The 13,584-nt window shown below is 40.0% G+C and overlaps 1 protein-coding gene across 1 annotated transcript in view; it reads left to right on the forward strand.

Moving 5' to 3' along the window:
- PpD3 (protein phosphatase D3) overlaps positions 1 to 13,584 on the forward strand; it is a gene marked incomplete at its 5' end in the record, with an annotated part of 87,486 nt that overhangs the window by 14,051 nt on the left and 59,851 nt on the right. The window contains 1 exon segment of the mRNA XM_070105293.1: positions 10,982 to 11,103. Coding sequence (XP_069961394.1) covers positions 10,982 to 11,103 — 122 coding nt within the window.

The following is a 13,584-nucleotide window of genomic DNA, read 5'->3' on the forward strand; positions in this document are numbered from 1 at the left end:
TGCCGCTGGCAGGTAACATACTACAAAATTAGTGACCATGGGCCCCAAGAAAGCTTCTAGTGCCAACCCTACAAGAATAAGGGTGAGAATTACTATAGAGATGAAGAAAGAGATCATTGCTAAGTATGAAAGTGGAGTGCATGTCTCCGAGCTGGCCAGGTTGTATAGTAAACCCCAATCAGCCATCGCTACTATTGTGTCCAACAAAACGGCAATCAAGGAAGCTTTTCTTGCCAAAGGTTCAACTGTGTTTTCGAAACAGAGATCGCAAGTGATGGAAGATGTTAAGAGACTCTTATTGGTGTGGATAAATGAAAAACAGATAGCAGAAGATAGCATCTCTCAAGTGATCATAAGTGAAAAGGCTAGAAAGTTGCATGAGGATTTAATTAAAAAAATGCCTGGAACTAGTGATGATGTGAGTGAATTTAAGGCCAGCAAAGGTTGGTTTGAGAGATTTAAGAAGCGTAGTGGCATACATAGTGTGATAAGGCATGGTGAGGCTGCCAGTTCGGACCACAAAGCAGCTGAAAAATATGTGCAGGAATTCAAGGAGTACATAGACAGTGAAGGACTGAAACCTGAACAAGTGTTTGATTGTGATGAAACAGGCCTGTTCTGGAAGAAAATGCCAAGCAGGACCTACATTACTCAGGAGGAAAAGGCACTCCCAGGACATAAGCCTATGAAAGACAGGCTTACTCTGTTGATGTGTTCCAATGCTAGTGGTGATTGCAAAGTGAAGCCTTTATTAGTGTATCACTCTGAAACTTCCAGAGCATTCAGGCAAAATAATATCCTCAAGGCTAATTTGTGTGTGCTGTGGAGGGCAAACAGTAAGGCATGGGTCACTAGGGACTTTTTCTATGACTGGTTACACCAAGCATTTGCCCCCAATGTGAAAGATTACCTAACTGAAAAGATATTAGACTTTAAGTGCCTCCTGGTATTAGACAATGCCCCTGGTCATCCTACAGATGTGGCAGAGCGACTTTATGGGGACATGAGCTTCATTAAGGTGAAGTTTTTGCCTCCTAATACCACTCCTCTCCTGCAGCCCATGGACCAGCAGGTTATTGAAAACTTCAAAAAACTGTACACAAAAGCTGTTAGAAAGGTGCTTTGTAGTGACCTCAGAAACTCAATTGACTCTAAGAGAGTTTTGGAAGGATCACTTTAACATCCTCAATTGTGTAAACCTTATAGGTAAGGCTTGGGAGGGAGTGACTAAGAGGACCTTGAACTCTGCTTGGAAGAAACTGTGGCCAGAATGTATAGACCAAAGGGATTTTGAAGGGTTTGAGGCTAACCCTGGGAATCCTATGCCAGTTGAGGAATCCATTGTGGCATTGGGAAAGTCCTTGGGGTTGGAGGTTAGTGGGGATGATGTGGAAGAGTTGGTGGAGGAGGACAATGAAGAACTAACCACTGATGAGCTGCTAGATCATCTTCAACAGCAAGAGGCCAGACCTGAGGAAACTGGTTCGGAGGAGGGGATAGAGAAATTGAAGAAGTTGCCTACTTCAAAGATTAAGGAAATGTGTGGAATGTGGCTTAAAGTGCAAACCTTTTTTGATGACAATCACCCTAACACAGCTATTGCAAGCCATGCTGGTGACTATTACACTGACACTGTTGTGAAACACTTTAGGAAAGTCATAAAGGAACGAGAGGTACAGGCCACTATGGACAGATATGTTGTGCGACAGAAGTCCAGTGACTCTGAAGCTGATCCTAGTGGCATTAAAAGAAGAAGGGAAGTAACCCCAGAAAAGGACTTGACACCTCAAGTCTTAATGGAAGGGGATTCCCCTTCTAAACACTAAGACTCTCTCCTCCTCCCATCCCATTAATCATCACCAGATCTTCAATAAAGGTAAGTGTCATGTAACTGTGCATGTCTTTTTCAGTTTGTGTGTATTAAAATTAATATTTCATGTGGTAAAAAAATTTTTTTTCATACTTTGGGGTGTCTTGCACGGATTAATTTGATTTCCATTATTTCTTATGGAGAAAATTCATTCGCATAACGATAATTTCGCATAACAATGAGCTCTCAGGAACGGATTAATATCGTTATGCGGGGGTCCACTGTATTATTATTATTTATAACATATGTTATTAAATACATACGTGTTAACCCTTTCAGGGTCCGTCCCGTAGATCTACGGCTTTACGTTCAGGGTCCAAACCGTAGATCTACGCCATGAGCTCAGCTCACTCTGATAAACTGTGAGTGGTACATTTGTGCCTAGATATGAGAGAATACATCTATGTGGTATGTGTGCACCACATAAAACAGATCCTGCAGCACACTGTGTATAATGAGAGAAAAAAAATGAAATCATGATTTTTCGATTAAAACAGCAACTTTGCAGTGTTTTTTAGTATGTTTTTTATAGATGTATTTGCGATTTCTTGGTCTCATTTGATAGAATGGAAGACATATTACAGAAATAGAGATGATTTTGATTGGTTTTAGCACTGGAAATGGCTTGAAACTGAGCTCAAAGTAGCAGAAATGTTAAATTTTTGCCGATATTCAAGAGTAAACAAACGACCTCACACGTCTAATACACGTCAGCTGGTGGGTCTAATATACATTCACAAATATGGTGATGATATTTATACAATTATTACAGTATTGCATAACAGTAAATCTTCTATTTTTTGGTGTGAATAAAATTTCATAATGTGAATAAAAAATCAAAATGGAATTTATTTGTAAAGCCTCAAAACATAACTAATGAACAGAGGAAATGTTAGTTTAGTGCCAGGAATGCCTACATTGTTCATTCTGGAGCCTATTTTGAAATTGGAATATTTTGAACTTTGTGTAAAATTGGCCAAATTAACAATTTCCGATCACTTTATTTTGTAGTTGAAACAGTTGACTTGGCGATTTCTTGTGCTCAATCGATAGAATAGAAGTAATACTAGTGAAATAGCTAAGAATTTGGTTGATTGGAATAATGTAATTGGCCTAAAATGGGAGTCAAAGTCGGCAAAATCGCCGATTCGTAAATATCGCTGACACATCAAAATTCGCGAGAGCATAATTTCGTCAATTTTCCACCAAATTTCGTACTTTTTGTTTTATTACCTTCACAAAAAGATTCTCTACGATTTCATAAGAAAAAATAACAAATTTTTTTTTTTTAAATTCTTGGACACTGGTGCGTGACTCCAGATTTGGGCCTTGGACCCTGAAAGGGTTAATAATAATACATGTTATCAATAATAACATGTACTATTATTATTTATAACATATATGTTATTAAATACCACTGCCTCAACTTCTGAATTATTGTGAAATGTTTGGAAGAGCAGGGAGACTAATGTTCACTCCAGCATAAACAAAGTCACACTGATGATGTGTCAACCACTCCCTCATATTTTTGTACAATTTCCTTCTTCAATTATATCATATTTATTATTATTATTATTATTATTATTATTATTATTATTATTATTATTATTATTATTATTATTATTATTATTATTATTGTTGCTATTGTTATTATTAGCAATAGCAGAAATGTTCGATTCTTTGCTGTGTTCAAGAGCAAACACATGATGTCACCGTCTAATACCTTTCCTAATAGCCATTCCAATATGCAGTCATGAATGGGTTTACATTATTTATACTGTAGTTTAATAGCAAATAATGAACAAACAAAACACTCACCACACTGAGTGGTGGGACGGCTGGCTGCCAGTTGTGGGGGTCGGAGGGAGGGTAGTAGGGACTCGCAGTGGTGGAGGCAGTGGTGGAGTCTGTGGTATTTAATAACATACATGTTATTAACATGTTATTAAATAACATACGTTATTAAAGCATAACATGTATATATTCAGTACAATTTACGACGTTTTCATGTTTTTTATGATTATTCATGGTTCAACAAGTTAAGGAAGCAGTATTGTAATATATTTCCCTACAATATATTGGGGCACCAAACATTCACGGTTTTTCAACATTCGCGAGGCTCTTGATCCCCTAACCCTCGCAAATGTTGAGGGAGATCTGTAATAGTTTGAGTGACGGGAACAGTCTTTCTCCTTTTTCAGGTCACCCTACCTCGGTGGGAGATGGCTGGTATGTTAAAAACTTTAAAAAAAAGATTTATTATTTATTAGCACATTAGCCATTTCCCACCTGAAAAAGAAAAACTTTCATCATCATTCACTCCATCACTGTCTTGCCAGAGGCCTGCTTACACTACAGTTATAAATCTGCAACATTAACACCCCTCCTTCAGAGTGTAGGCACTGTGCTTCCCACCTCCAGGACTCAAGTTTAATGGAAAAGTGAAAAAATGATGGAGGCCACAGGTGATAGTAAAACACATAGGCAAAGTAACACAAAAAGGGGAGAAGCATACATGAAGAGTAGCACAGGCGAGATGGAATCATGGATAACATTAGAACATAAGAAAGGAGGAACACTACTGCAAGTCTACTGGCACATGCTAGACAGGTCTTTCTCACACCCAAACCCAAACCCATATAAGGTTCATTACTATTCGCAGTTTTGGGCATCCACAGGTGTTGCAGTATATCACCTGCGGATACCGGGGGGTCTACTCTACTCTGATCATAACATATCACCTGCAGATACAGGGGGGGACTACTCTACTAAGATCACAAAATATCACCTGCAGATACAGGGGGGGACTACTCTACTCAGATCACAACATATCACCAGCAGATACAGGGGGGGGACTACTCTGCTCAGATCACAACATATCACCTGCAGATACAGGGGGGGACTACTCTACTAAGATCACAACATATCACCAGCAGATACAGGGGGGGACTACTCTACTCGGGTCACAACATACCACCTGCAGATACTGGGGGGGCTACTCTACTCGGATCACAACATATCACCTGCAGATACTGGGGGGACTACTCTACTTGGATCACAACATATCACCTGCAGATACTGGGGGGACTACTCTACTCGGATCACAACATATCACCTGCAGATACGGGGAACTACTGCTACATACACAAAAGTATAAGTTCAGGGGTGGAAAGCTCCAAATATAGCATGTGAGAAGTATTTTTTTTTTTTTATTATCACACTGGCTGATTCCCACCAAGGCAGGGTGGCCCGAAAAAGAAAAACTTTCACCATCATTCACTCCATCACTGTCTTGCCAGAAGGGTGCTTTACACTACAGTTTTTAAACTGCAACATTAACACCCCTCCTTCAGAGTGCAGGCACTGTACTTCCCATCTCCAGGACTCAAGTCCGGCCTGCCGGTTTCCCTGAACTCCTTCATAAATGTTACTTTGCTCACACTCCAACAGCACGTCAAGTATTAAAAACCATTCGTCTCCATTCACTCCTATCAAACACGCTCACGCACGCCTGCTGGAAATCCAAGCCCCTCGCACACAAAACCTCCTTTACCCCCTCCCTCCAACCTTTCCTAGGCCGACCCCTACCCCGCCTTCCTTCCACTACAGACTGATACACTCTTGAAGTCATTCTGTTTCGCTCCATTCTCTCTACATGTCCGAACCACCTCAACAACCCTTCCTCAGCCCTCTGGACAACAGTTTTGGTAATCCCGCACCTCCTCCTAACTTCCAAACTATGAATTCTCTGCATTATATTCACACCACACATTGCCCTCAGACATGACATCTCCACTGCCTCCAGCCTTCTCCTCGCTGCAACATTCATCACCCATGCTTCACACCCATATAAGAGTGTTGGTAAAACTATACTCTCATACATTCCCCTCCTTGCCTCCAAGGACAAAGTTCTTTGTCTCCACAGACTCCTAAGTGCACCACTCACCCTTTTCCCCTCATCAATTCTATGATTCACCTCATCCTTCATAGACCCATCTGCTGACACGTCCACTCCCAAATATCTGAATACATTCACCTCCTCCATACACTCTCCCTCCAATCTGATATCCAATCTTTCATCACCTAATATTTTTGTTATCCTCATAACCTTACTCTTTCCTGTATTCACTTTTAATTTTCTTCTTTTGCACACCCTACCAAATTAATCCACCAATTTCTGCAACTTCTCTTCAGAATCTCCCAAGAGCACAGTGTCATCAGCAAAGAGCAACTGTGACAATTCCCACTTTATGTGTGATTCTTTATCTTTTAACTCCACGCCTCTTGTCAAGACCCTCGCATTTACTTCTCTTACAACCCCATCTATAAATATATTGAACAACCACGGTGACATCACACATCCTTGTCTAAGGCCTACTTTTACCGGGAAATAATTTCCCTCTTTCCTATGTACTCTAACTTGAGCCTCACTATCCTCGTAAAAACTCTTCACTGCTTTCAGTAACCTACCTCCTACACCATACACCTGCAACATCTGCCACATTGCCCCCCTATCCACCCTGTCATATGCCTTTTCCAAATCCATAAATGCCACAAAGACCTCTTTAGCCTTATCTAAATACTGTTTACTTATATGTTTCACTGTAAACACCTGGTCCACACACCCCCTACCTTTCCTAAAGCCTCCTAGTTCATCTGCTATCCTATTCTCAGTCTTACTTTTAATTCTTTCAATAATAACTCTACCATACACTTTACCAGGTATACTCAACAGACTTATCCCCCTATAATTTTTGCACTCTCTTTTGTCCCCTTTGCCTTTATACAAAGGAACTATGCATGCTCTCTGCCAATCCCTAGGTACCTTACCCTCTTCCATACATTTATTAAATAATTGCACCAACCACTCCAAAACTATATCCCCACCTGCTTTTAACATTTCTATCTTTATCCCATCAATCCCGGCTGCCTTACCCCCTTTCATTTTACCTACTGCCTCACGAACTTCCCCCACACTCACAACTGGCTCTTCCTCACTCCTACAAGATGTTATTCCTCCTTGCCCTATACACGAAATCACAGCTTCCCTATCTTCATCAACATTTAACAATTCCTCAAAATATTCCCTCCATCTTCCCAATACCTCTAACTCTCCATTTAATAACTCTCCTCTCCTATTTTTAACTGAGAAATCCATTTGTTCTCTAGGCTTCCTTAACTTGTTAATCTCACTCCAAAACTTTTTCTTATTTTCAACAAAATTTGTTGATAACATCTCACCCACTCTCTCATTTGCTCTCTTTTTACATTGCTTCACCACTCTCTTAACCTCTCTCTTTTTCTCCATATACTCTTCCCTCCTTGCATCACTTCTACTTTGTAAAAACTTCTCATATGCTAACTTTTTCTCCCTTACTACTCTCTTTACATCATCATTCCACCAATCGCTCCTCTTCCCTCCCGCACCCACTTTCCTGTAACCACAAACTTCTGCTGAACACTCTAACACTACATTTTTAAACCTACCCCATACCTCTTCGACCCCATTGCCTATGCTCTCTTTAGCCCATCTATCCTCCAATAGCTGTTTATATCTTTCCCTAACTGCCTCCTCTTTTAGTTTATAAACCTTCACCTCTCTCTTCCCTGATGCTTCTATTCTCCTTGTATCCCATCTACCTTTTACTCTCAGTGTAGCTACAACTCGAAAGTGATCTGATATATCTGTGGCCCCTCTATAAACATGTACATCCTGAAGTCTACTCAACAGTCTTTTATCTACCAATACATAATCCAACAAACTACTGTCATTTCGGCCTACATCATATCTTGTATACTTATTTATCCTCTTTTTCTTAAAATATGTATTACCTATAACTAAACCCCTTTCTCTACAAAGTTCAATCAAAGGGCTCCCATTATCATTTACACCTGGCACCCCAAACTTACCTACCACACCCTCTCTAAAAGTTTCTCCTACTTTAGCATTCAGGTCCCCTACCACAATTACTCTCTCACTTGGTTCAAAGGCTCCTATACATTCACTTAACATCTCCCAAAATCTCTCTCTCCTCTGCATTCATTTCTTCTCCAGGTGCATACACGCTTATTATGACCCACTTCTCGCATCCAACCTTTACTTTAATCCACATAATTCTTGCATTTACACATTCATATTCTCTTTTCTCCTTCCATAACTGATCATTCAACATTACTGCTACCCCTTCCTTTGCTCTAACTCTCTCAGATACTCCAGATTTAATCCCATTTATTTCCCCCCACCGAAACTCCCCTACCCCCTTCAGCTTTGTTTCGCTTAGGGCCAGGACATCCAACTTCTTTTCATTCATAACATCAGCAATCATCTGTTTCTTGTCATCTGCACTACATCCACGCACATTCAAGCATCCCAGTTTTATAAAGTTTTTCTTCTTCTCTTTTTTAGTAAATGTCTACAGGAGAAGGGGTTACTAGCCCATTGCTCCCGGCATTTTAGTTGCCTCATACGACATGCATGGCTTACGGAGGAAAGATTCTTTTCCACTTCCCCATGGACAATAGAAGAACAAGAGCTATGTAGAAAAAGGAGAAAAACCTAGATGTATGTATATATATATATGCATGTGCATGTCTGTGAAGTGTGACCAAAGTGTAAGTAGGAGTAGCAAGATATCCCTGTTATCTAGCGTGTTTATGAGACAGAAAAAGAAACCAGCAATCCTACCATCATGCAAAACAGTTACAGGTTTCTGTTTCACAGTCATCTGGCAGGATGGTAGTACTTCCCTGGGTGGTTGCTGTCTACCAACCTAATAGTTTGTAAATTTAACGATCAGAGAATTGACTGGGACAAAATGAAGAACTATCAGACATGACTCATGAAATCATAATAACACGATTGCAAATATATCAGGGAATGGGTAAGTGTGTTAACTCACTGGCCACTGTATTAACCACTGGGCCAGCTGGCTCTAATAAGATCATCCAGCTGGGTATAATTCTATACACCATAGGGAGGTTAGCACCATAACTAGTGAGTTTTCAGGATTTGCCTACCATGGATTCAAGCCATTCCATGATTTTTTTAACTATGAGGCTTAACCTGGAAAACAGTGACAAACACTAAACCATTACCAGTGCTTGGAAAAGCTGAACACAGATGTATACAAAGTCTGTGTAAAATACATATATGTATACAGCTAGGTCTCGATTAGCGCATATTATGAGTCCCGTGAAGTGGTCTCAGTAAGTAAGTAAGTTTATTCAGGTATGCACAAATACAGTTACATAGAATTATCATACATAGCAGCATATGTGTAGAGAACCTGGGATAACCCAAAAAAGTCAGACACAGTGACTTATTTCCATTTGAATTGTTTACAATTTTTGTACACAATTTGAAGAGTTTGGGAGTTGGTAGGAAACCAAAATGTAAATGTCATATACACGGATTTTGCAAAGGCGTTTGACAAATGCGATTGTGTAATAATTGCACATAAATTGAGGGTAGTAGGTATACTGGGAAAAGTATGCAAATAGCTTTTCAATTGGTTTAACAGAATGCAGATAGTAGTATTAAATAGAGTAAAATCAGCATTAGCAAAGTAAAACAGATCTGTACACCAAGGCACCATCCTGGCACCTTTACTGTTTCTTATTATACGGTCATAAATAAAAACGTCCACTAAGGTTTTGTATCATCATATGCAGATGATACCAAAATAAGCATGAATATCACCTTAATAGAAGTCACTGAAGCTTCCTGGAAGATAAAAACTAAGTCATCCAGTGACTAGTGGAGAATAACATGATTTTCAGTAGTGACAGGTTTCCATTGCTTGGATATGGAAAGAATGAAGAACTCAAGAGAAACACTGTATACAAAATGCAAAAGGATCACCAAATAGAATGAGAGAACAACTGAAGGATATGGATGTAATAATGTCAGCTAACCTCTTTCAAAGTGCACAATAAGGCAAATATCACAAAATCCAGAATAATGATGGGTTATACAATGAGAACTTTCAAAACAAGGGAAATTGTGCCGTTGATGACGCTTTTCAAATCGTTTATGCTCTCTCGCTTGGAGTACTGTTCATTGTTGATGGCTCCTTTCAGGGCAGGAGGGATATCATAGCTGGAAAAAATACAGGGATCATTTACAGCCCTCATAGAGCCAATAAATAATCTAAATTACCGGGAACTCCTCAGAGTTCTAAATATGTATTCGGTGTAGCAGAGAGATATGTGATAATATGTATGTGGAAGATACATAGAGCCTGGCAATAAATCTACACACTGCCATAACAGCATACTCAAGTGAGATACAGTGGACCCCCGGTTAACGATATTTTTTCATTCCAGAAGTATGTTCAGGTGCCAGTACTGACCGAATTTGTTCCCATAAGGAATATTGTGAAGTAGATTAGTCCATTTCAGACCCCCAAACATACACGTACAAACGCACTTACATAAATACACTTACATAATTGGTCACATTGGGAGGTGATCGTTAAGCGGGGTCCACTGTATATGCTTCATCCTGTATTGTTTCTCTAGTGTGTTGATGTAGATAAGGCTGAGCTTATGGGATATGGAGGATACCTTTCTTGGATTGCTTATTGATCAAAGTTGTTATTATTCACTTGAAGCACTAAACCTACATGGATCATTCAGTGCAAGGAAGGGTAGAGGCTTAAACCTTGACCAGATTCACTGTATAACTGTAGGTTAGGTTTGTCAGGAAACAGGGCAAGTGTTTCCTGACACGGGTCTTAGTCATTTGGTGACCCACAGCTGGAGCTTTTGGTCATCTGACTGAGGCCTTCCACTGGCTTACTAATCCACCACTTTAAAAATTGTTATCTTTGTATAACTGTAGTCGCCCAGATGTGTGTGTGTGTGCGTGTGCGTGTGAGCGCGTGTGAGCGCGGGCACACGTGGGGCCGGCCAGAGAGGGTCAGTTTAAATTCTGAAACTGTGTGCCCATTCCTCCCTTCTTTATATTCTTTCCATTCTTCTTTCTGTTCCTCCCTCTCATCCTTCTTTCCATTCCACCATCTCCACCTTATTTCCGTTCACGCATTTGCGATTTCGTTATGGGTTTTACGAGTACATGAGAGTTTCACTTTTTATTCTTTTGTATTTCAGCTATAGAAGATGACTACATAGGTCCGCGCCTCGAGGATGGCAAGGTGACAGAGAGTTTTATGAAAGAGCTAATGGAGCATTACAAAGTCCAGAAGAAACTGCACCGACGCTATGCGTACAAGGTAAATTCTCAGAGGCAAGAGTTGCCTTCCAGTATGCTTACAAGGTAAAATCTTGGAGGCAAGACTTGCCATCAAGTATAGTAGAAGGACACTACACCAACACTATGCATACAAGGTAGTCTCATTATAATTGAAAGACACTACAACAGTATGTGTACATGGTAAAGTCTCAGAAGCAATTCTTGCCTTCCAGTATAGTTGAAAGACACTACACCAACACTGTGCATACAAGGTAAAGTCTCAGAGGCAAGACTTGACCGTACTGTACAGTAGAAAGACTACATCCAAGGCTAACCTCTGTTGGATGACATTTTGCTCTAAGCAACTTACCAATTTTTTCAAATCATGGAATAGGTGGGAGTTTGAACCCGTGACAAGCGAGTGCTAAACCTAACAGGGCATTGTGTTAACCATTTGACCAGTTGGCTCTAACAAGATTCACCCAACTAGCAGTATTTCTATACACCAAACAAATCAATGCTCCGTGACTTGTTTTCAATTGTGTTATTACGATTTCACAAGTCACAATTGAGTTACCAAACTCTGTTGTCAATTTTTACAATTTCACGAGTCACAATTGAGTTACCAAACTCTGTTGTCAATTTTTACAATTTCACGAGTCACAATTGAGTTATCAAACTCTGTTGTCAATTTTTACAATTTCACGAGTCACAATTGAGTTACCAAACTCTGTTGTCAATTTTTACAATTTCACGAGTCACAATTGAGTTACCAAACTCTGTTGTCAATTTTTACAATTTCACGAGTCACAATTGAGTTATCAAACTCTGTTGTCTAAGTAGAGGTTTGCACTGCACCTAGTGACTGTCCTGTGGAATAACATACAGGTGGTCCTTGACTCATGACAGGATTCATTGCGATGAACCCATCGTAAGTCAAAAATATCGTAAGTCAAATATGAACACATGTATCTTTCAACAAACCGGCCGTATCCCACCAAGGCAGGGTGGCCCAAAAAGAAAAACAAAAGTTTCTCTTTTTAAATATAGTAATGTATACAGGAGAAGGGGTTACTAGCCCCTTGCTCTTTGCATTTTAGTCGCCTCTTACGACACGCGTGGCTTATGGAGGAAGAATTCTGTTCCAATTCCCCAAGGAGATAAGAGGAAATACAGAAGAACAAGAACTAGTAAGAAAACCAAGAGGGGTGTGTATATATATATGCTTGTACATGTATATGTAGTGTGATCTAAGTGTAAGTAGAAGTAGCAAGATGTACTTGAAATGTTGCATGTTTACGAGACAGAAAAAAGACGCCAGCAATCCTACCGTCATGTAAAGCAATTACAGGATTTCGTTTTACACTCACTTCACAGGATGGTAGTACCTCCCTGGGCACTTGCTGTCTACCAGCCTATTACCACAGGACGGTAGTACCTCCCTGGGCACTTGCTGTCTACCAGCCTATTACCACAGGACGGTAGTACCTCCCTGGGCACTTGCTGTCTACCAGCCTATTACCACAGGACGGTAGTACCTCCCTGGGCACTTGCTGTCTACCAGCCTATTACCACAGGACGGTAGTACCTCCCTGGGCACTTGCTGTCTACCAGCCTATTACCACAGGACGGTAGTACCTCCCTGGGCAGTTGCTGTCTACCCGCCTACTACCTACTAGTAACACCTGTATAAATTACTAAATATTTGCTGGGAGCAAGGTGCTAGTAACACCACCTGTATAAATTACTAAATGTGCAAAGGAGGGAAACCTTTGCTTTTTTTTCTTTTTTGGGTCGCCTTGCCTTGGTGGGAAACAGCTGGTATTAAAAAAAAACTGATTCCAACTTATGACGATGTTTTGGTGCAGTTTGGACCAATAACTAGTCAGACACAGGCTGCTTGTCTCATTCTTGTCTTTAATAGAGGAGAAGGTGCCCTGATGCTGGTGAAGGAACCTTGATCCAAGAAATTGGAGCTACCCTCCCTTTGATTAAACCCAATTTTCCCCTGATCCCCCAGGGCCTCTATGACCCCCTAAGGGTTTAGTGCATCTCCCTGCATACTAGGGGTTCCTCATGCAAACACTAAACTGTTAGTATAATGTACAAATAGAAGCAGATTGCCAGAGTTTCTTAAATTGGAATAATTAAAAATTATTAAAAAAATAATCAGTAAAGTACTCCACTGTACACCTTATATATTACTGTACACAGTGTACTGTTGTATTACAATAAACACTGATTGTAAATACATTTACAGAAAAAATTATCCTGTGGATTTTGTCTGTTATTTCATAAGCCGGTTTGATCAATGTCTATTATGTCAAGGTTCATTATATTGTTGTACATTATATCAAGCTTCATTATAACGAATTACATTATATCGTGGTCCATTATATCAAGGTCATTATATCAGGGTCCATTATATTAGCCCTTTGACTGTTGCAAGCCCATTTCTGAAACTGTCATTCTATGTCGCAAAATTTTTGGAAAAAAAAAAAATTCTTATGAAATGATAGAG

This window comes from Cherax quadricarinatus, chromosome 98 (assembly GCF_038502225.1).
Source record: "Cherax quadricarinatus isolate ZL_2023a chromosome 98, ASM3850222v1, whole genome shotgun sequence".
Classification (NCBI taxonomy): domain Eukaryota; kingdom Metazoa; phylum Arthropoda; class Malacostraca; order Decapoda; family Parastacidae; genus Cherax; species Cherax quadricarinatus.